The 25,012-nt window shown below is 45.9% G+C and overlaps 1 protein-coding gene across 1 annotated transcript in view; it reads left to right on the forward strand.

Annotated features, from left to right (window-relative positions):
* Positions 1 to 234: 234 nt before the first annotated feature.
* LOC311311421 (metabotropic glutamate receptor 4-like) overlaps positions 235 to 25,012 on the forward strand; it is a gene marked incomplete at both ends in the record, with an annotated part of 94,056 nt that continues 69,278 nt past the window's right edge. Inside the window, one exon of the mRNA XM_084441130.1 lies at positions 235 to 346. Within this exon, the coding sequence (XP_084297256.1) occupies positions 235 to 346 (112 nt within the window). The remainder of the gene's footprint in view (positions 347 to 25,012) is intronic.

Below are 25,012 nucleotides of genomic sequence, written 5' to 3' on the forward strand. Positions count from 1 at the left end.
TAAAAGTTTTGGCCAGCATGTCACATCAACACCTCAACACTGGGAGCGTGGCGACAGCACATGACACCCGTTCTTCTTCTCATCCATCCCAACTCATCCCTCTCTTCTCTTCTCTCCTCTCCTCCCCAGATCCCGCAGGTGAGCTACGCCTCCACGGCGCCGGAGCTGAGCGACAATACGCGCTACGACTTCTTCTCCAGGGTGGTCCCGCCCGACACCTACCAGGCCCAGGCCATGGTGGACATCGTGAAGGCCATGCGCTGGAACTACGTGTCCACCGTGGCGTCCGAGGGGAACTACGGCGAGAGCGGCGTGGAGGCCTTCATCCAGAAGTCTCGGGAGGAGGGTGAGTCGGCGAGCCTCTCGTACATCATCGCCTCGGACGAAAGGCAGGGAGACCCACACGCTGGAGATACCATGCATCACAATGGAGATACCATACATCACACTGCCATGTACACAACATGGGACTGTAGTCTAGGGAGACACGTGGTCCCTGCTGTATCAGCCACACGTGATCATGAACCAATCAAACAGCTGTAATATTACATGTAATGGGGGGAGCACAAAAATCAGCCAAAGATTAATTGGGGTGTCGATCATACACACACAGGAACCAAGGGCACACTGTATCATGAGATTAAATGATATATGTGACCGCCACTGGAGGTTTGGTCCTAATGTAGGCAGTCCTCAAAATGCACTAGAGGGCAAAATGCTTTTTTTTTCATATTATGAAGATTGAAGTTGCGAAAAACCCACTCAATATAACAAACAACAGTTTTAGGATCAGTAAATAGTTATATTTTGTCATCATATGTCCATGTCCTTTGAGAAGTGTGAACAGCTCTGAATCATTGAAGCCCTTTTTTCTCTGCTTAGGGATTTCAGGTGTGCCAACATTCACAGAAGCGTATCTACTTCAGATATTTGCAGATTTCAATGTATGGCACATCATTTGAAAGTTGATAAACTAAAAAATGACCTTGCCGTACATCAGGACCAAACCTCCAGTGGGGTCACATATGTGATTTAATTATATATGTACAGTATTATGTATATTAAGAGAGGCTAGTTATCATTCATTGCTTACCATCAGTACAAAGACTTCCCTTGCAAAACTACACTACCAAAAGAATAACTGTTGTACTGTACGTTCATTTTTTTTTCATCCAAAGAAATGCTTTAAAAATCAAAGGACTGTGTCAAGACTATTGAGCAAAATGATTGATTGGGTTTGCTGTTGAAGCACCAAGGCCATCTGTCTCTGTCAACCAACTCTCAAAATTAGTTCATTCGGGCTTGGCCCGTTTGGCAGAATCGGGTTGATGGGGCGGAGGCGACGGTCCGCTCTGCACACTTAGGAAAAACACTTCCAGATGCCAGATCTGTTTTTGAACAACTTTCTATATGCCTGGGGCAGACTGTGGATCAGGAGTTAGAGCAGGTCGTCCGATGGCCACAGGGTCAGTGGATCAAATCCTTGTTCCTCCTGTCTACATGTCGAAGTGTCCTTGGTAGGGTTGCAAAATTCTGGGAATAAATTGGAAACTTTCTGTGGGAATTAATGGGAATTAACAGGATTAAACTGGGAATTTTGTGGTTATTTATACCAACTGCATTTACCTTGCCATAAACAATGACAAGATGGTGACATGGTGGTCTCGCCAGATCCGAGTATTGCCAGATCCCAGAGGGAGTGGCCTATTGGGCTGCCGCTCCTTGAGGGTGGTTATTTTAATCTCAGTTTGAGGGTTCGTCACACAACAGGAACCCTGTTTGGTGTTGTAATTACAGTTGCGACCTCAGATAGTCAAGGAAATGTCTCTCCATTTCGCATTGCCGACCGGCTGGGTTGTGTGACGAATCCTCAACAGTTAGTAGGGGTAATTGGACACTAGGTCAGGGTCAATTGCTTACCAAATTGGATGAAAACGGGATACAATCCAAAAATAAGTATGTATAAAATAAAATAACAAATTGTTGAAAAAAAGCTGTTATAGGCTACAAAAAAATTCCAAAATTTCCTAGCTTAACTTCTGATGGTAAATTTTACACCCCTTTGCAACCCTAGTCTTTGGGCCAGAAATTAACCCCAAATTCCTCCCAATGAGCAGGCTAGCACATTGCATGGCAGCTGCCGCCATTGATGTGTGAATGGGTGAATGAGAGTCCATTGTAAAGTGCTTTGGATAAAAGTGCTATATTGTAATACTTTCACTTTTTTGTAAACTGTCTCTCCCGTTTGAAACCATTCAGATTGCGATACATTTCACAGGAGAGCATATTGAGACCAGTAAGATTACACTCTGTGCTTCCCGTCTCTGAAAAGCACATTCATCATAGTTTTTCCAATGCATTTACGGTGCCCCATTGACTTCCATTATAGCCTAGTGAGAGCCTGCATAAAAACTGCAGCTAGCTCAATACTGGAACGAACAGTGAAATGATGGTCTCTATGCTTCAGGTTCATGGTAGACAGACCACAAATATGGCTAAATGTCCAAAACACATTACATAGCACACTACCCCTTTAAGCAGAAGTCTAATTTAATGCCTGAGGCGTTGGCGTCGTCTGGTCGCGTCCCTGCCAGGCTGGGGCGGAATAGGCCTCTGCTGCTCATCAATAACTCCCTCCATCACTCTCCTGACTGGCCTTTAAATCAGCTGCCCACCAGTCGGGGGACAGCGCGGGACGCATAACAGTGACCCCGGGCCACTATAAGTAAACAGGAGCTAGCTGTCCCTCCTATCCTACAGGTACGTCACCCTCTGGACTCTGGCCTGATGGGAAAAGAAAGGGCAGGATTCAGTATACTGTATCAGCTTGTCCAGCAGCCATCTCTTTTTGGTGCTTGCAACTGCTCGGGGGCCTGGCTGCTCAAACAAATCTCTCTCACCCAAAGGAGAGAAGGCAAATACCTCCGACACAAACGATACTGGCAAAGGTGGCAGACGAAATGTGCTTGTAAATGCCGTACAGCATGTCTCCCAGCCAGGTGTGTGTGTGTGTGTGTGTGTGTGGGCAGAGTGCCACCGTGCTGCGTGCCCCCTTACCCCAGCTCCACTGCTTGGCCGGGCCGGGCCTAGGGAGCAGCTGTTCTCTTCCCATGCAGTGTGCCGGGTTGTGACTCCTCAACTACAGTACCCCCCCGCCAACTCCCCCCCTCCCCACCCAGAGAGGGAGACGGGGGCTGGGGAGGAGAGAGATGAAGGTTGGCGGCCAGGAAGAAAACCCCCTCAGAAATATGGGAAGGAGCTATAAGATCTAAGGCTCAGATTGCGCAAGGTTTGATTGCTGTCGCGCTGTTGTTATGAAGATAATTGATAGCGTCTTGATTTGAAATAAGCTACATCTATGTATGTTTTGACTGTGGCAGAAACAGGGAGGTTGTAAACTAAAGTTACCAACAGCGCAGTGGGGGCGGTTCGGAGACCGGGGTTGAGTGTGGGCGACCCTGCCGTCCCGGTCACACCCCTGTAGCAACAGCTGTTCTGAAGGCGGGACACAGCCGTGCACAGCCAGGGAGGGTTCAGTACAAACTCAGGCTAATGGGCAAGAGACCTGCAGAGCCCCGTCTCTGTTGCAGAGATGTTGATTGCCATGGAGCCATGCCCTGAGAGACGCCATTAATCAAGTTAATGAAACGCAATGTCAATAAAGGGCCTAACGAGATTCCCTGCTAACCAGCGGGCCGTCTGAGATCAACATGAGAAACTTCGCTAATGGAGTCACTGTCTCTGGGTGGGGACGATCACACACAGGTTGGGCCAGAAGATAACATGGCCTGACAGAATAGACGGATAGCTCACTACTTGTTCTTTAGAAAGTATGTTAACCTTTTCCAAGTTCATTGCATTACGTTACAATCATTTAGCTGGTGCTTCTATCCAAAGCAGCATGCAAGAATTGCATTTAATGTAGGAAATGTCAGTGTACTACTACTTGCCAGAACTCACAAGTGCATCTCCTTTCTAAAACAGGTGACTAAGAGCATAATCTAGTGCTGAAGGCAAAGTCAAGAATAGTAAAAGCCTGGACAAGCTCCAGAGGTTTAATGGCTGACCCCGGGGCCCCGGAGGAGGTAGTCCAGGTGCGAGATGACAAGGGTGAGCACCTGGGCCGTTTCGTCAGTGAGGAAAGGACAAATGCTCCTGATGTTGTACAGCAGGAATCTGCGTGTAACTGATGTGATATGTGCAGAGAACGACAGTTGGTCGTCCAGAGTCACACCCAGATTCCTCGCAGTCAGAGTTGGCATCACCACTGTGTCTTCAATCTTCTTCAAGGTCGCGGTGCAGCCAGCCCTTCCCCGGGACGAACAGCAGCTCAGACTTGTCCAAGTGGAGGATAGACAATCCTACAGTCGTACTAAATCAGACAGTACGATGCAGTACTATGTATTGTCAATTTAAATGATAAACCTCACACATTTAAACTTCACAAACCTTGCATCGCATCTCTCTGTCCTGAAATATTTTGTGACACAGACTCTGAACGATGTGATTTCTGAACAATGCGGTTCCCAGGGTCCAGATCAGAGCACACACAGGTCTTCTCGTGATCTCCCCTCCTCCTCTCCATACAGCCCTCTTATATCCACCTCTTCTCATCACCACTGTGAGCTAAGGTTTGGAATTGGGGGGTTAGATCACCAAATGATTCTCGAGCGCGGCACCGCTGCTGCTCACCGCTCCCCCAGGGGATGGGTCAAATGCGGAGAACAAATTTCACGCACTCAGGTGTGTGATAAATCAGTGGGACTTTAACCTTCTCCAATATCTTCTCCGTTTGTGTGATTATTTATGATCTGACATTACGCAAATGACCACCTAATGATCCAGATGTCTTCGTAATTTGTTTAGACAATTACATATCTCGGCCCTAATTGGGCCATACGAATGAAAGGGTAATCATCACTCATGCTTTTTTTTCTACTTTTTTCTTGCTCCAAGGCTTTCCCTTCATGACATAATGATTAGCTGAATCTTCACTAATGCACAGGCAAGCTAAACGCCAATTAGCTGGGCAAGAGCTGCTGTTTTAACCTTGGTCCTGACTCTGCTGGACCTGCCCAGAACGCCAAAGCTGTGATAACGTCAGTCTTGCTGAGAGCGGGAACTCCAGCCTCACACTGGACTTGGTCCATGGGACTCAGAGAAGGTCAGAGGTCATAAGACTGGACAGATGTTTTTCACACTCATATGAGGCGAGGATAAAATTTGTCCAGTATGTGTGTGTATGTTTATATATACTCATATGAGTATGTGCGTGCATGTGTGTGTGTGTGTGTATGTGTATGTGTGCGCACACACACACACACACACACACACACACACACACACACACACACACACACACACACACACACACACACGCTGTGGACACTAGATGCTTAATCTATCCTGAAGTACCCTTTGGGATGTTCGAATGCACAAATTGGCCACAAAAGGCGTGACTTGCCACAGGTAAGGCAAGCAGCTACTGAGCTAATATATGAATATAATTGGCTTGGAAATATAGATAAGAATAGGCTGATGCAGGCTCTAGGAGACCACCGCCAACATGTCTCCCAATCAGCAGCCAGCCCAGTCTGCCTGCCCTGGAATGGAGTTTGAATTCCATTTGGTGGATCAAATTGCTTTCAGTGGAGAGTATATTGACCACGAAATGAAACAAATTTGAGGACAGGAAATGCTCAAGACAATTGTACAATTCAAGCATGCAATGACAATTTGCTGGTTAAATTATTGAAAAGGATGCTATGGGAAAGAGCCGTAGCGTAGACCAGCTGTGGGTGGAGACGCAGAAGCAGGGAGGTGCACGGGGGACGCTGGAAGACACGATGTCTAAACCGCCGTCATGAGGCACTGAAGAGGGCTCCACATCTACATCTAAACATGGCAATTGATGGGCTCATGCACCTAATCTGGATTACAGGGCTCTGTCTGCTAATCCACCAACTCCTTCTCATTAGCTGTCAATGCAAATTCAAAGCACTTTTGTGAGTGGGATTTTACACTAAGCACCCAGACATCTTTATAGTGGTTCTGTTGGCAGAAGAGCTTTCAACACATATAGTATGCACCACACGCTACCAGAGGTTGACGATAACATCTTACAATATTGGGCTGTCCCCGGTTAGACAGCTACTGTGCTCAGAGTTTAGCTGAGATAGTTGGATATAGATGGCGGGAGTACGAACAGCAATATCCCCACATATTCGCCCCGGGGCGTGGATCTCAGACCAGGGTATGGCAGCAGTGCTGAGCTGGCCAGACACGACTCCGCCGGCCTTTTAGATGGATCTCATCCTGTCTCTGTTGCTGTGTACTATCTGACACAGAGCTAAAAACAGCCTGTGTTCTGACAGGTGCTGCGTGTCTTAGGTACAGACACATCTGTGCCCCTTCACTTCAGTCAGAGAGCGGGTCTAGATGGCGGGGAGGAGGGGCTTAGTGTAGAATACCCACAAACCCTCGCAGGCTGCCAGCTGTCCTCACAGGACCTCTCTATAGAGCCAGACCAGATCCCTCATCCTCCATGTCCACGCTCGCACACTGTGAGGGCTGAGAACCTCTTCCAATGTAACTGGGATGAGCTTGAAAGGTCAGAGAGAGAGAGTATTATCTAATTGTCTGGAAGATGAAATGCCATATAGTTCCTGCAATTTGTACTGTAGAATGAAGAGCTAATTTAACTCTCCTGCTATAAAGTGCACATTCCATACTTGTCGCTCTGCTATTATAGGTTTATGAAAGGGCCTTGAAAGTGCAGTAATAAAGGTTGCCAAAGATCAGACAGTGCAACACAAATGGAATTCATCTCTGCCCCTGAATCCTTTCTGGTTTAAAACCTGAATCAAGGTCCCACATACTTGAGAAAGAATGCAATTGAGGTGGTATTGTGACAAGCAGATGGCCCCCCAACAGACCTTTAAGTGAGGCCGTTGGCCCTTTGCTAAAATGGAAACTGACCTTTCCCTCTAATTTGCATAATAATTCTATTACTTATTACTATGCAGCATTCACCAGTGTCACAGAGTTCCATCCATTTCCCAAATCCCTGGGCTTCTTGTAATACGGGGACAAATGTAATTTATTTTCTGTGCAAGGACCTTGAAGGGATCAATTTGGAAACACACACACACACACAAACTCCGTGTTTGGGAGGGAGACAGTGAAAAATTGGGGTGCTGGGTTAGGTAATAATCAACAATGAAAAGAATAGAACCTGCACACTTGAATTTATTTATTTGAATTTATTTATTGAGGATAGCCCCTTGAGATGTATCATCTAATTTTCGAGGGGGTCCTATAACACAAATACAAACATTAAACAATGAATTACAGAATACATAAAACAACACAAATACACACGCACACTTGGCTCAACAACTCCAACCCACCCACACAGCCTAGTTACATCTTAACCACCACAACACACACCCGGCCCACGGAGCACAGAAGTGAGCCAGCAAGGTATGGATGGCAACAAGGCCACTCTCCTCATCCGAAGACCACACGTAAATATTCAGGGGAAAGAACTACAATGACCAGAACAATAAAGTATTAATAACAGTCATGAAAATAATAACATAAAAATAATCAAATTAAGTACACAATAAACAGACACAGGAATTAAAAACATGAACAAGTTGATTTAAACTGAGAAAGTAAAGATGATTTAAAGCGATGGTATGAAGTAATGGACCTAAGAGAGGGGGGAAGGTTATTCCAATCAGTAGGGGCTTTATATGCAAATGACCTACGACCTACTTCTTTAAAGATTCTAAGGACATAGAAACAGGGATCTTGCAAATGCCTCAAAGGGTAGGAGGATCTAGATGGAACTAAGTACTCTTTCAAATATGGAGGATAATTAAAATGAATACATTTGAAAATAGATTGATACCAATGAAATTGTCTTCTGGCTTTAAGCGGCATCCAGTTAAGTGAGTCGTACATGAGACAGTGGTGTGTTCTATAGGGGCATCTAAGGACAAAGCGGCATAGGGAGTTAAACACTACATTCAAGGGCCTAAGGTAAGTGTCATTAGTGTTTTGATAAACTATATCAACATAATCAATAATGGGTAAAATAAGTTGAGAAATTAGTATTTTCCTTATCTCCAGAGTAAAGCAGTTAATAGAACGGTAAAGTGAACCAAGACAACCATACACTCTTTTTATAATATAATCAATATGGGGCTTAAAAGAGAGTTCAGGATCAACCCAGAGTCCAAGATATTTAAACAACTCCACTTTTTCCAGGGGTGAGCCATCATCATAAATAATATTTAAATTTAAGAGATTTGGGCGCCGATGTCTTGAGCCAAACACCATGCTACAAGACTTCTTCTTGTTCAAAACAAGTTTGTTTTTGTAAAACCAGTTTTGGACTGAGTGAAAATCTAATTGTAAGGAATTCTGGGTTTGTGCTATGTCTTTATCAGCGGTGTAGATAACTGTGTCATCAGCGTATAGATGAACAAGGCAGTTGGAACAAGACAGAGGAAGATCATTAATGAAAATGGAAAAAAGTAGTGGCCCAAGAGTGGAACCTTGAGGAACACCCCTTTCAACAATTAAATAATCAGACTGAGAACCCTGAATGGCAACATATTGACGGTGATTATGAAGATATGCATTAAACCAAAAAAGAGCATTTTGAGAAAAACCAATTAAATATAACTTATCAAGAAGGAGGTAGTGATCAACCATGTCAAAAGCTTTAGAAAGGTCAATAAAAATAGCACCAGTGACCTGGTCTTTATCAAAGGATGAGAGCACATCACTAGTAAACTTTAACAGGGCAGTGGTAGTTGAAAAGGATGGTCTAAACCCAGATTGAGATGATGATAAGATATTAAATAAATCAAGATAATGTGACAGTTGATTAAAAATCAATTTCTCAAAAACCTTTGCAATAAAACAAATAATAGAAATTGGACGATAGTTGTTCATGTCAGCTGGGTTTCCACCTTTGAAAAGAGGGGTAACACGGGCACATTTCCATACTGAAGGAATTAGGCAAGTAGAGAGAGACAGGTTAAATAGGTGTGAGGGGATACATCAACACGAGCTGCTAATTTAACAAACTTAGCTTCCACACCATCTGGACCAGCACTACTACCTTTAAACTCAAAGATCGCATTGTAAACATCCATGGGCAAAATCTTTTGAAAAGAAAATGAATTGTTGCAAGTTGTAAGGTTCAAGGAGTCAGCCGCACCAGAGCAATTGGCATCAGGGGGACCAGAAATGGAAGTAAAATGCTGATTAAAGGCCTGAGAAATTAGTAAGGGATCAGAGATAGTTTGATCATTAACATTTATCTGGTTTATAAGGCCTTTGTTTGTTTTGTTGAGAACACGGTTCAGCTGATTCCAGAACTGTCTGGGGTTGTTGAAGTCCTGAGATAGACTATCTTTATAATAATTTGATTTTGCATTTCTTGTTTTGGTCTTGCAAGAGTTCCTCAAACCTTTGTAAATTTCCCAATCAACAGAATCTTTAGACTGGCGATATTTGGCCCAGGCTTTGTCTCTTGATTTAAAAAGATTGATGAGGTCTGAGTTGATCCAGGGTAAATGCCTGCCTTTAACTCTGATTAACTTAAAAGGAGCATGCTTATCAATAATATTTGTAACTTCGGAATGAAAAAAACTCCAAGCATCCTCAGGAAAAGGGATAAGCTGAAACCTATCCCAGTTAATAGCAGTTATGTCATGAATGAAACAGTCAACATTCATTTTTTTACATTGTCTCATTCTAATGAATTTAGGAGGAGAACGTGGAATTCCAATTTTCCAAACACAAAATATAACAGAATGATCACTAAAACAATCAGACATAACACCAGATGAAATTATTCTTTCAGGATTAGTGACCAAAATCCAATCTAATAAAGATGAAGATCGAGAATCGACTCGTGTAGGCTCCTTAATTAATTTTGCTAACTTAACTTGCTATGAATGAACTTAAATTAATGTTACGGGCATCTGCCCTTCATCAGGTCAATTTAAAAACTTACACAATAATCAATAATCATTAATCAATAAAAAATGGTGTCAATATTGGGTGGACTCACAAATGAATCATAATAATAGTACATTTCATATTCACCAAGACCCCAAAAGCTCAGTCGCCATGCACTTCATGCCAGGTTAAACACAAGGTGCACAAGTACAATCCCTAGATGCCAGGGGGTTGAACATGAGAAGTGTCCCAGATGAGGAGAAGACACTAGTAAACCAATAGTTGTTAGAGCGTGAATCCTTTTGGATCTACACATTGGACACGTGTCTCCCTCCTAAAGGCATGAATGAGGACTTCCCCATCAACCATTTCTTAGTTCCAGATGTCAGTCTGTATTCTGTCTCACCATAAGACACCTGACTATGGGAATCTTGTGTTACCAATCATGTCTTTGACACATGACACTGCGAATATGAAATGTATTATGATTCCTGTGTAAGTCCTCCCACTATTGATACTATTGATTATTGTGTAAGTCCGCCCACTAGTGATGACAGAACCTGAGGGTGTCTATTTATATGGGTCTGACATTTTATCTGACGCTCAAAACATTGTCAAGTAGTTTATTCTGGAGCGTACGAGTGTGCAGGTTCCATTCTTTTCATTGGGAGGAAGACAGACCACTGTCCCAGTGACCCAGGGAGGGAGGGGGGAGGGGGGGAGGGAGGACTGACATCCGGTGCCATGAAAAAAAAACATCATCACCTGGCAGCACGACCCGGGGCACGGGAAAATCCCCCGGCACAGCGAGCTCAAATAGATCAAACCTCCACCGCTGCAGAAACCAGAATTGGGAAAACATTTGCATTTAATGCAATTTCAGGACTGCAATTTCCATAAGGTAATAGGCTGCACACTGAGATGCAAATAGGATTCCAATTGGCCTATTAGCGCTGATGAGGCTGGGCTGAAGTTCAGGCCGGGGGCTCGACAGAGAGGTTTGATTGAGGTGAATGATGGAGTAATAGCCCTCTCCGTTTACCGCTGTATCAAACCCCCGTTCAACTGCCTCCTTCGCTAGCGTGAACCTGCATGTAGGCTGCTCCAATTCTGATCAATAATGAGCTGCTTCAGAAAGATAGGAGAATAAATTACTGCTGAAAGATTGTAATACATTCCGCTGCTCGCTGATGAGAACACATGCATGTAGGACGCCGAGTCCCGCGAGCTTAAACCCGGTAAAGTCAAGGGACTCAGCCTCCTACATGACTGTCTGTTGGCCATTGACCAATGGATGGCGGATAACTTCCTGCAATTGAACGCCTCCAAGACTGAAGTGCTGGTCGTTGCGAATGACAAGACTGCCGCTACAGTGGTAAACCACATGGGGTCCCTCAAGGGAAATGTTAGGCCCTCTGTTAGAAACCTGGGTGTCTTCTTTGATCAAGCTATGCACTTGGACAAATGTGAAATCTCTTACGCGTTCCTGTTTTTTCCACCTCAGAAATATTGTCAAACTCCGGTCCATTGTATCATATACTGAATTAGAAATGTCTGTCCATGCATTTATTTCATCACGACTTGACTACTGTAATTCACTGTTTACCTGCCTCAACAAATCCTCTGTGGGACAACTTCACCCAGCAAGCATTTTCTAATGTTACACAGGTCTATTAGACCAAGACGTCTAGGCTAAATTTCGTATAGATTTGGGCCAACAGCGCAACACCGATAGACGTCTATCTTAGACCGAAATTAGCACAAACGGGCTAACATAGTCCACACATAGACGTGCACTATACGTCTACCTTAGCCCAAGTAGTAGCTAAAATAGCCATAAATTATACGTTTATTAGACGACAAGTCAGCTAGCATAGCCATGAAATTCACGTTCATTAGCCGTGTAGCTTAGCAGACCTAAATTAGCCATTTCTATAGCATTCTAATGTTGTCCTTTTCCTGACACTTACATGGCTGAAGTTGTCCTCGCTGTCATCATGTTTCAAGCTGTTGTCTTGGCACCAACCACAATACCATAACACTGTTATACAATATAATGTAGCCTAGTATATTCAAGGAGTCACGGAGACTGGGAATTCCGTATGGATATTGATTTAGAACGGCGGGTATCATACAACTACTGAACCGTGGCTGATTAGAAGTCAAGCTCTCGTTGACTGACTTGAGGGGGGGAAGCTGGCTCAGAAACTGAACTGTGAACTCTCAACTAAACCACTAATTCCACCCTGAGGTTGGTATACTTATTACAGCAAGGTTACTACAAGTGTTATATAAAATAGTGTGTTATATTAAATACAACTACACAACATAATGGATAAAGTAGGCTATATTACACTTTCCCATTAATTCAACAAAGAGGAGAGGCAGATATAAATGACATTTTTACAATTAAATTCATGAAAATAAAATAAAATCAGGTATAGTTAAAAGTGGTTAACTAATGGTTTTGGGGTCTAGGGGACAGTAAGATATCAGATGGTCCCATCCTACTTTGCTAACCCCACCCACAATCTGCACCCTCCCCAAAGGATGCCACAAGTCAAGTCAAGTCAAACTTTATTTATATAGCGCATTTCATACCCAGAGGCAACACAAAGCACTTCACAGAAAGCCATGGGGCTTATGGAAAGCTATATTCCAGAGGAAAGCAAAAAAACCACCCAGGTCATCACCCAGGGGCCAGAAAAGTGAGGCTGAAAAATTCTTCCCTGACCTCTCCACGAGATGATCGAGCAAGCTTCTGGAGTATGTTTTCTAATGGCTAAGGACATTTACAGAACAATAAATCAACAATAAAAAACACATATAATGCAACAGGATAATAATACAAAGGACATGGCATTGGCTAAGGAACAATATACAGAGGAATATATTACAATTTACAGAGTAAAAAGGGCTAGATAATTTGTAGGACACATGGTGTGTATATAGTAACCACTGGTGTGTGTGTGTGTGTGTGTGTGTGTGTGTGTGTGTGTGTGCGCGTGTGTGCGCGCGCGCGTGAGCGAGTGTGTGTGTTTGTGTGCCAGGGCCTAGGTAGAGGCAGGGTTGAGGGTTGGGGTGGGAAAAGGATACAGACCCGGGCTAGGGTAAGGGGGAGGGGAACTGGGCCCACAGCAATTGAAACAGTGACACACTGCAAACTACAAAGATGGCAACATTGCACATGAGCTTAATTCATCACACAATTGTATTCACAGCCTCGGGGGTTCCTGCAGTCGTGCTTCACACTTGTGAATGGAGGCAGACAGTGACTATCCCTACAGCCATGGTTAGAAAAAAATAAGTCACACGGTGGTCCAGCAGCTGAGACTAAGGTGTAAACTAGAGCCCACTAGTGCTACAAGGTAGTGCTACAATAACCGTAATTTATATATATATTTGCTTTCTATAGGAGTTATGAGGAGGTAGGTGTCTGCGTAAGGGTCAGTTTTATGCTTCCTAAAGAGGCGAGTTTTCAGCCTACGGCGAAAGGTAGGTAAGTACTCTACCATCATCAGTGGGGAGTTGGTCCACCACTTAGGAGGCAGGGGCCGGTTGCACAAAACACCTTAAGTTAATATTTCCCATAAGTTCTGACTTAAGGTTTCCTTAAAATAAAATCTGTTGCACAAACACCCTTAAGTATTTCCCTTATGGTTTCCTTAAGATGTCCCTCAAGTATTTAAGGTTTTCTACTCATCTCGGTCTAATACTTAAGGAGTCCCTTAAAGTCCGTTAAGGTATTGCACAAAAGACCTTAGCAAGCAAAATAAGGGAAAAAACGTAAGGGACCTCTAACCCAACCTTAGCTAAGTCACATGGCTGCATTTATGAACATAAATGATGGAAATCGCATCCCAAGAAGAGTGTTCCGCGACAGGGAGAACCCACTAGACACTCTTAGTGAGGAGCGACTGATATTTCGTTACAGATTTGATCGACAGTCCATAGTTTTCATCACAGCGTTGCAGGACGTTTCAGTGTAGTGTTGTGACAGATAGCCAGTCACGTGCAAGCAAACCAATGGTCACCATGGAAACTACAATTTTACTGCTGTAAAATCTCTTTCCTTGTATGAAAATCCTTAACGTTTCTCCTTAGCTAAGGCAACCTTGTAAGGGATTCTGTGCAACACCCTTAAGTAATTCCCTTAACTAAGGGGAAATTAACCCTTAAGGGTCATACTTAAGGGGAAAACTTAAGATGTTTTGTGCAACCGGCCCCAGGACTCTGGAGCATTGGGTTAGCCAACCGTCCCTCAGTGTGATGTGGTCGGGCGGGGACGTAAGGCTTGATCATGGTCTGGAGGTAGAAGGAGCCAGTTGTTCATACTGCTCCATAGGCAAGGACCAGGGTCTTGACCAGGATTTGGGCTGCTACAGGTCAGCAGTGTAGAGCACGCAGCAAGAGGATCCAGTCCAGAGGATGGATATGGTCCAGTTGTCTGTCACAGTTGCAGCGTACAAACGCAACTCGATTCCCCACAGCTTTTGTGTCTTTCTCCTGAATTCCTCCGTCCTTCCGTGTTCACAGCACCTTCCATCCTCCACCAATTGTGAAGAACACAAAGGTAGACCTAACGTGAACTACAGAAAATATATCACAATACAAGCACAAATATTAATTTTGAATGTCTACATTATCCATCTCAGACCCGTACTTTTGTTTGGTGTGTTTTTTTTAAATAGCTTTTTGGGATTTGTCAAACTTAAAAGATAGGGCACGTTTAGCTCTAATGTCCCTTTGTCCTCAGTGAAACCGATCCGTACACACCAACAATTAACCGATCCATGCAGTAGTAAGCTAGCCCCACTTTTCTGTGCGTGCACCCCCTTTATAATGGAAGTATAGGGGACTCTTAACTATGATAAACACATGCATTGTCAAGGCAGAAAGTGCAGGGTATGTTCTTACCGGTGTTGTTAGGCTCTCATGTGAAATACATTACATTCTCAAACCAAATATTGAAACAAAAGAACAATTTGAACCACAACTATTTCACCAAACGCACTAAACCATGGTTTAAAAGTGGAGCTAATTACTCTATGGATCGGTTAAATGTTGGTGTGTACTCATCGGCATTAAGCTAGCTAGTTTGTTAGCTTGCTTAGCTAACTAGCTAATGATAGTGAAGAAGTTTCACATGGTAAGTGAATTTACATAACATCGTATGGATAATAATCGTAACTCTTACCGATTATGCTTCAGAACACCGTTGAATGTTGTAAACACGAAATGCTGTGGACACGAAAGTTGAAAGTTAGACACAGGGCTAGCTCCTATTGGCTAGCGAAACCCAGCTAGCCACATTGACTGAAGAAAAAAACATACTGTACACGCACCTGTGTCCAACCAAGTCCGGTGCACCACTGTATAAGCGGGCTTCGCCCGCACATCTGCTCCTTCGAAATTTTCAGCACGCATTGTGCTAGAAGAAAATCAAGATAAGAAAATGTCTACTCAGCGGACCCAAGCTGAGCCGGCGGCGTCCCTCGATGACCCCCTGCCGGCGCCGATTGATCCGCCAGATCGTTTCTGTGTCTGCGGCTCCCACTACAGCGACACCACCTCTGCTTCCGCCGTTGGCCATCAGAGGTCTTCTTCGCCAGTTCAACAGAGCTACAAGGGTAACCGGCTGGACTGACGTAGCAGCTATCGGCACTCCTCCCCTGGAACCCGAAATTGCAGCGGTCCTGGTGCCTGGTTCCTCCGCCTGGGGCTCGGCCAGGAAGCCTCTCATGCAGGACGTCAAGACAACCCTGTCCTTGGCCGTGGCTGCCTCCTCCTCCATTGCTATGCTGGCCATTTACATCGGCCAGCTGGCTACGGAGCAAACCCCCTCCTCTATGGATGAAGACAGGAGAGCAGAGATGACCGAAGCCGCCGGAGCCATTGCTCAGCTTGTGAGAGTCTCTGCCTCCTGTCTGGGTGGAGTGATGGCCACGTCGGTGGTGCAGCAGCGCCACCTATGGCTCTCCCTGACTCGTCTGCGCAAGGAGAACAAAGGTGTCCTCCTCAACTCACGGGTCAGTAGGGAGGGGTTGTTTGGGGCGGCTGTGTCTAACATCCTGGAGCAGTGTCGCTGCCAGGAGCAGGACCGGCTCCTCCTCGCTCGCCACCTCGCTGCTCCAGGGGAGCGCAGTGTGCCGGCACGTCTGCATGCTCCGGCTGATGCTGCCACGACCGGGAGCAAGCGCCGGCGAACACACAAGTCCAAACAACCTGCCACGGGGTCCCGCCCCGCTACGGCCCATGGACCGGCTCGCCCGGGCTCCTGGACTGCGCGTGCGGCTCCTCCCCCGCGACCTCCCCCTGCCTACCCCGCCCAGGGTGCCGGGACCGGACTGGCGTCTTCAAGCGCGCCCACCGCTCCGCCTCCGGCTTGGGTCAAGAAGAGACGCACCTATTGACGGTGCGTGGAGATGCGTGGCTGTGTTGTGCCCACACCACGCTCTGTTAAGAGCGGCGGTGAGCAAGTTTCCTTTTTTTCCCTGAGGAATAAAGCCACAATGCAACGCTATCCTGGTTGTCATGTAGCCTACAGTCCGCATCTCCTCCTGTTTCAGCTTCTGTAATGTGCTCGGCTAGAGCCGCTGGGTCTTCTGTGAAAGAGTCAGAATTGACCACGGCAGGTTTCGCCGCAGCTGAAAGACCGGCTCGAGCCGTGGAGTCTTTTCCTGCTAAAGCAGATGTGAATCACGCGGGGCTCGCCGGCTCAGCTGATGTGATGTATTCGGCTAGAGCCACTGGGTCTTACGGGTAAAAGTCGGAATTGATCATGGCAGGTCTCGTTGCAGCTGAAAAACCAGCTAGAGCCGCGGAGTCTTTTCCTGCTAAAACAGACGTGACTCACGCGGGTATTGCCAGCTCAGCTGATGTAATGTATTTGGCTAGAGCCACCGAGTCTTCCGTGAAAAAGTCGGAATTGACCACGGCAGGTATCGCCGCTGCTGGAAATCCGGTTCGAGCCATGGAGTCTTTTCCTGGTAAGAAAGCAGACGTGACGTGCGCAGCTCTCGCCAATTCAGCGAATGTAGGCCTAATATATTCGGCTAGAGCCGCCGGGTCGTCTGTGAGAAAGTCCGAATTGACCACGGCAGGTCTCGCCGCCCCTGTTCTAAACAGACCGTTTTGGTTGTTAAGGGGGAATGTGTGAGGCCAAGTGCTATGGCTGTACTGCCCTGTTCGGAGTTTTCTCGGGACCGACCGCTGGCAGGGTTTGGCGGCGAAAAAGATGCACTAGACCCCCAGACGGCTTTCATTCATTCGGGCCGAGCGTGTTCGACAGGTAGAGAGGTTTCACGCTCACCGGCCAGTGAGAATACTTCCATGTTTACTAAGCCTCCGGCTGGGACAGTGGCACATTTTTCTGCTTCGGCAGTTAAAACGTTTTCACTTGCCACCGGGGATAGACGAGGTAAACAGGGTGATGGTTTGACGGCAGCCTCGGCTAGCTATTTTCATGAGCAGCCGAGGCGCCGCTCCGTCAGTGTGTGTGATGCTAACGCTCGGCCTTTAGCTAAAAGGAGCAGGCCTATGGGGTCTGATATCCACACTTCATCTCACAACGTGCACCAGTCGCATGGTTTTCGCCTAGCCGCTTTGTGTGATGTTGGTGAGAAATCACTGCCCGCCTCTCATGTCCCGTCTAGGTGGTCTGCGAAAAAACGGCACCTTGACAGATCATGCAAATGAGAAGGCAGGGTTCCCCGCATTGCAACACTCCACAGTTTTCTCTCAATGGGTTGAGCAACGGCGGCTTGTTAGCAATGCAGACGGTGTAGACTCACTTCCTCTTTTTATGAATGAAGTGCTTCTTGACAGGAATGAAATGTCTCCTGGACAGCTGGTTGCAGCGTGTTCTACAGGAAGGATATCTCATTCAGTTTTGTTGCCCCCCACCGCCCTTCACGGGCGTAGTGGAGACAGTAATACCGCGTTTCAGCACAGATTGCAGAACTGATAGCGAAGGGAGCGGTAACTGTGGTCCTATCAGAGCAGAGGAATGAGGGATTTTATTCCCGCTACTTCCTTGTGCCAAAGAAGACGGGGGGCGTGAGGCCAATTTTGACGCCTTTTCAACAAAACGGTGGCGAATCTGAAGTTCCATATGCTTACAGTGCGGCAAATGCTGGAGGCATTCCAGATATGCGCTCGCCCCCAGAACCTTCTCCAATTGTGTGGAGACCACTACGCCTGCAGGGCATCAGGATCCTGGCGTATCTGGACGACCTGCTAGTACTGGCTCCGTCGCCTTTGTTGGCTCTGACGCATACTGCCATGGTGGTGAGGCATCTCACCGACCTGGGATTTGCAGTCAACTGGGAGAAGAGCGCTCTGTGGCCGGCCCGTCAGATTGTTTACCTGGGTATCAATCTGGACAAGAGCGCCATGAGAGCACGGCTATCCGATTCAAGGAGGGAAACACTAGAGAAGAGTCTCAGCGTTTGCCGTCCTTCTCGGAAGATCGCGGTTCTGTCGATCATGCGCCTTCTGGGTCTCATGGCAGCCGCCCATGTGGTAGTGTCACTGGGCCTACTTCACATGAGGCGCGTGCAGAGATGGTTCGTGCGGCTTCGTCTGGACCCTGTGAGGCACAGACGGTGCCTTGTGCGGATGCGGGGGTCGTTGTCAGCAGACCTTGACTATTGGAGGAACCGGCGCGTAATTGCGCACGATGGGCTCATGTCAATCTCCGGTCCCTGACGGCGCGGCACATTGCTGGCCGGGCGCGTTGCTGTATGCTTTCCCGCGGATGTGGCTGATTTTACCATTGTTGGCTAGGGTGCGGTCAGAGGGTGTATCAGTAATACTGATAGCGCCGGACCACCACTGGGCGAGATGCTATGCAGAAGTTATGGCCATGACTACTGTAGAACCGTGGCACATCCCTCATTGGCCGAACACGCTGTCCCAGGCGGAGGGCTCGATTTGCGCGCCTCCGGTCTTGGGACGGCCGCCGGTGGCCTGGCTGGCTTGAACGGCGGAGATTGTCTGATAGGGGACTCTCTGCGGCCGTGATCTGTACGATTCAGAGCTGCCTCGGTTTACTCTGGCAAATGGGCTGCTTTCGCGCGTTGGTGTGAAGAAAGGGACTTCGCTCCCGAGTCATGCTCGGTCGAGGTGATTTTGGAATTCCTTCAGCACCTGATGGATCATGGTGGCGGTTTGGCAGCATTCACTATCAAAGTGTATGCGTGTGCTATTTCCGCATGCCATGAGGGGTTCGCCAAAACTACGGTTTTCGGGAATCCCCTGGTTAAACGTTTCCTGGCTGGCGCACACCATCTTCGCCCTGTGCATAAGGCTGCGGCACCGCCTTGGGATTTGCTCTTGGTTCTGGATGCGCTATGTAAAGCGCCGTTTGAACCAATGGAGCAGCTCCACGAAATAGAATGATGGTTACGTCTTGTAACCCTAGTTCTATGAGTTGAGCAGAGCCCCACAGGGAACAGACTTGCTGACCCCGCAGTCTGCTCACTGAAAATTTCGGTTAGGAGCAGATGTGCAGGCGAAGCCCACTTATACAGTGGTGCACCGGACTTGGTTGGACACAGGTGTGTGTATGTTTTTTTCTTCAGTCAATGTGGCTAGCTGGGTTTCGCTAGCCAATAGGAGCTAGCCCTGTGGGGCTCCGCTCCACTCATAGAGCTAGGGTTACAATACGTAACCATCGTTGTTCTTCTTGTAGCAACATATATACCCAGCCGGCTACGCTCCCCACGGAACCAATATTTCCACCCCACAGGTAAATCAGCCGTGCATGCGTAGTAGGTGTATATAGGAACTTGCGGAAATGCTGAATAGCGGAAGAGATAGCCTAGAAGTTGGCTAAGAGAGACGTTTAGTTGCTGTATAATTCTGGGCTGATGTAGACTATGTATAACAACCCAAAAAGAGAGGAAATCGATATTGCAATGCATTGATATTGCAATTCGAGATTCATGATTATGTTTATCATAAGCTGCTTAGGCCAGAGCTGTAACAAAAATAGCTTGGGCTATTGTCGGCAAAAAAATAGACCGGTGAATTGAGGGCTACATCATGGCTAGCATAGACCATGTCAAATATATTCAACTAAAACCGTGTAACTACACGTTAACGTTGCTTCCATAATGTAACATTAAACATCTTACAAGCAGTGTACGCAAAAACGAATTCTAACCATTTAAAAAAAAAAGAATCTGGCTAAAAGTGGGCTAAGCTAAACCGGCTATATCTGGTATATGCTTAGCCTAGACGTCTATTAGACGTATTTTGCTTGCTGGGAAGCTAGTCCAAAATGCCGCTGCAAGACTACTCACTAGGTCAAAGAAGACATGCCACATCACCCCCATCCTGGCCTCCCTGCACTGGCTCCCAGTTCACCTCCGGATCCAGTTCAAAGTCCTGGTCTTCACCCACAGAGCTCTTCACGGATAGACCCCGGCCTACATCTCAGAACTTTTACACCCTCACTCTCTGAGTCTAAAAGACCCCAGGCCCTGAGAGAGCCATCCACTGAACTCATGTTCAAAAAACCTCTTAAGACACACATTTTCAGACAGGCCTTCGGCCATCTATAACACCTTGCTGCTCACAATGTTCTTTTTTTTTCCTGTTCTGTCGTTTTAATTTTGTCTCGTGTTGTATTGCCTTTGATTTTAATTTATTACTGTAAAGCACTCTGTGCATCCGTGCTGTGAAGAGCGCTATATAAATAAAGCTTACTTACTTACTAACACCGTTCTGTCATGACATCATCAGACAAAATAATCACACGTATCAGCCTTGGGGACAAAGAAAACAAAATATTTCCATTGCGGAATGTGTGACATTGAGTCAGTCTTACTCAGCTAAGCATGGCTATACAGTTTTTAACAAGGGGGGAATCCAGGACGGTTGTCATTGTTACCCGTTGCCCTCTTCTGGAAACCTTTTTTTTATTGGCCCAAAATAGTTTCATCCGAAAAACAACAACAGCAACAAATCTAAGACAAATCTCACAGCTTGATGAAAATTTGAGGTTATCTATCAAATCGCCTGGAGAAACTCTAGGAAGCAGAGGCAGGAAGCAGAGGCAGTGTATCCTTAGAGCAAGTACTGAATGAGAGGAGGCATAGCTATTTCACTGGAGAGAGGGGAAAAACAAGCAATATTTCAAATATTTAGTCATTTTAAAGTCCCGCGTAATCTCATTATTTTCTGTGGCAGAAAAAGAACGCAGTCAAGAGGTATGGAGGCTTTCAACTTTCTCAGCAAAACTCCAGTGAAGGCATTGGCTGGAGTTCATCAATCTTAAGTGTTATTGAAGACATTACGCTGGAGTCCTTTTGAAGTTATGGGGGCTCCGTGAGAGGGTTTGGATTTTAAATGAGGCGCGTGGCAAGAGTGATTGACTCTGGCAGGAATCACACGATTAAATTCTGACATAATGTCACTTTGACTCAGGGTGCGTCATTTCCATTATAAATGACAATACGCTTAACAGAGTCTGACGAAAATGAAATGGGAGAAGGAGAGAGAGGGCTAGGGAGAGAGAGAGAGATTATGGAGAGAATTGGATGTATAAAGAGGGGGAGTAATTGAGAAAGGGTACGATGTGTTGCACACAGACAGAATTGTTTCTTCTTTCTGCCTGTGAATATAGTGAGACTGCAACATTGTATTGTAATGATGAAAGGCAAAGGGTTAATTTCGTCCCAAAACAAAGTCTGCTGGCTACAATTTGGTTAAAACCAATTTCCTTTTAAGGATTTAGACATGCAAACTCCTGTAGAGGGCGGAGCAGGAAATCAATCCATTCCTCAGGTGTTCAGATGACTTTTTCCATCTCCTCCTATATACAGTAATTCTTTTCCTGGTATTGATCTGCATGCTGCAGCGGAGGCAGCTGTGTGAACGTGTTAACCAACGGACCGATAGACCGAGCGTGTTGTCCAAGCAGCATCAGCCGTCTGATCAATGACAGCGACAGTGCGGGTCAAGCATTCCAGAGCTGGTGTTTACTGAGGCAGAGTATTGGAGCTGAGGGAGGGGGTGTGTGCAGTGTAACAGAGGGCACAAACTAGAATCGATGGAACAGCGATCATCATTTGCAGGGTTTATTAATGGCTTAGCCCCAAGCTGGCAAAAAGTATAGCCCTCGCTTGCGTTCAGGCAACGCTCCAGCTCTTATGGCCTGCTCACTTCCCATCTATCAACTCTGTCCACACCGCTCCCAGCAACGATCTAGCTTTTTCAGTTTGGCACCCCCCCCCCCCCCTCACAAAAAAACACACAAAAAAACACAATAGCTTCCAATCTGTATTAATGAACGCCATCAATTATGTGACAAGGCTGCCAGGATATACAAATGATCTGAAATGGGGGTCAGAGTCTGAGACCTGCCACAGCAGGGTGAGTTTAAACGGGCTTCGCTTCGCACACCGCACGCCTTCCTGGCTCGGTACCGTACAGTAGAACCTCAGTGCATTTTAAAGCGACTAGTGCTGCAGAACCGACTGTACAGGCTCATCAGTTCCACTGAAAGCAGCCATAAGGAATAAGGCTGGCCCACTAACAGGTGCTGCTGCTTTCCTCCCTTGGGTCGGTAAGAAAATACATTTCCCCTCAGCGGCGAGGCCCGCCCTGCCCCCTGAGAGACTGCATCCGACATACGTAGCCGGGGGGAACAAAAGAGACTCCTCCATATGAATGGGATTGATGCTTCAGAATACAGTCAGTTGAAGAAAGAGAGCTCAATTCAAACAGAATAACATCTATCAATTCTGGGATTTTCCGACCGTCAAATTAAGGTACAGGATGTATTTGAATACTGCAAAGATTCTGTCGTATGTTAGTGTTTGGATCAATTAGAGACTACGGAAAGTGGTAAAATGGAGTTGAACAAAGAAAGCAGGGACTGAATATGCAGGTCATTAAATGAAAGAATAAATTACATCTACTGTAGATCAATCAAGCACCTTGATTCAATATGGCCCAAGTCTACACAGGCCAAACGTGATGGCATAAAACCTATTAAATCAATGAGACAGAAAAGGAGGAGTGCTTCAGACAATAGCATGATTCGGAATCACTGTGCTTCACAGTCCACAGATTGCACAATGAAAAAGACCAGGCTAATGAATTTGGCTGATGGAACGAGTTTTCTATCTCCAGCTACTGAGCTGTACTAAATGGGCTTTTGTGGTACAGTACTCAGTAGCGGACATGTTGGACGGTACAGGGCGGTCCTGGTTCCGGCCGTGCTGCAACCCACATGTCCAGGGATTAGCCCGCTGCTAGCAGAACCCTCCAGTTCTGACCCAGGCGAGGGGTGTCGGCCTGCTTGACTTGGACCTGGTCCTGGTTTACTGTACTCTGGTCGGCCGCGCCACGAAGCCTCTGGCTGACTGGTATCTCCTGTTCTCTGTCTCCCTCCCACTGCTCTCCTCATCTTTACAGGTACCTGACCTTTACTTGACCATCCCCTTCTCTCTCTCTCTGGGAACATTAGGATGGTCTACTCACACAGCAACTAACACTGGTGCTGCATGTGCTCTCTCTCTCTTTCTTTCTCTCTCTCTTTCTCTCTTTCTTTCTCCCCCCCTCTACCTCTCCCTTGCAACCTCCCATCCTCACCTCCAGACAGGCAGAACGACACCTTAACAACATGTTATTCAAACATTGCCTACTATATCTTTCAGTTGCTGCTTGTTGTGTTGGTAGGCATATGCATACTATGCATTCTGTTATTTGTGCAGGTATTGGCAAGGCAATACCGTTCTATTAGTTCCAGTAAGATACGCTTTACATAGCAACAACAATCCCAACAAGTCAAGCAAACGCAGCATGCAGCGTAGACACAGAGATGGACCATATCTCAGTGCATCTCTCTGCTGTTGCTGCTGCAGTGTCTAATGTAATTTGGCTTGAGCCAGGGATGCCATGAAGTAATTTGTTATCCATTTTATTCTTGGCCCAGATTCCTCTGTCAAAAATTCCTTTACTGTAGATCCAGGGAGATGAACAATGCGTTGACTCCTCTAGGAATTCTTCTGTGAATACACGTCACAAGTGAAGAGGGTAATAAAGCGTCACGTTTTAGTCACATCTTTCAGTCTCATCTTTCTGTCATCCCTTATGTTTCTGGATTATACAGTTTAATTCTACTGCTGCAATGTGTTGATAAAAAAACTGAATTCTACAATCTCATCTCATACTGTACATAAATCTATATTGTCTCATAGAGGCCTGTCTTAGAAAACTCTATCTGTTCTATGAAAGTGTTTATATACTTGGTTTAAGGTAGATTTCAAAGAACACGCGATTGTGATCGATTCAAGCTGGTTTCAAACAAAAGACAATAGTTATATTCTGTTACGATTTGCAAAAAGGACTCGAAACAGGAAGTGTATCCTGGTCAAGAGTACTGGGACCCTGTCGTGCAGTCTGTTTTATAACTTCGTATAGAGGGAGGTGACGGGTACTGAGACAAAGGGTAAAGGGGAGTGACGTCACAGACCAAATGTTCTATCTAAACAGATTCTCTGGGAATGGAGGAATAGGCAGTTTCACAAAGGTTGTAAAACAATAAACTGAGAGAAACTCAGAAAACATCAATCAAGTAGGATAAACAGAAAAGGCAAATTGGGTGTAACACATTGGTGAGACTTGAATTTCCTTCACAGTTCCTGTGCCATTAACACCTGTTATCATTCCAACTGTTCAGATCAGCATAAACACCACATCTTCAGGTTGACTGAGGTGATACTTGGCTCTGGTAGGTATTGTAAATCCAGTAAATAGCGTCAGATTGCCTATTTCATGAGTGTCTCAGTCACCCCTCCACCAGTCACTACAATGGACTATTCGATAACTGCATCTGCAGAAATGGTTCAGATACTTGGCACACTATTTCAAAACTGAAATAAGCTAACGTTACCCCAACCGCCAACAAACCAAAAGAAGACGAAGAAGAAGACAAAGAAGAAGAAGGTTACCCCAGTGATGTTGAAACAAGGAGGAAGCAGAAGTAAACTTAGGAAAACATAAAGTTTATTTTCGC

Source organism: Borostomias antarcticus, assembly GCF_949987555.1.
Source record: "Borostomias antarcticus genome assembly, chromosome: 7".
Taxonomy (NCBI): Eukaryota; Metazoa; Chordata; class Actinopteri; order Stomiiformes; family Stomiidae; genus Borostomias; species Borostomias antarcticus.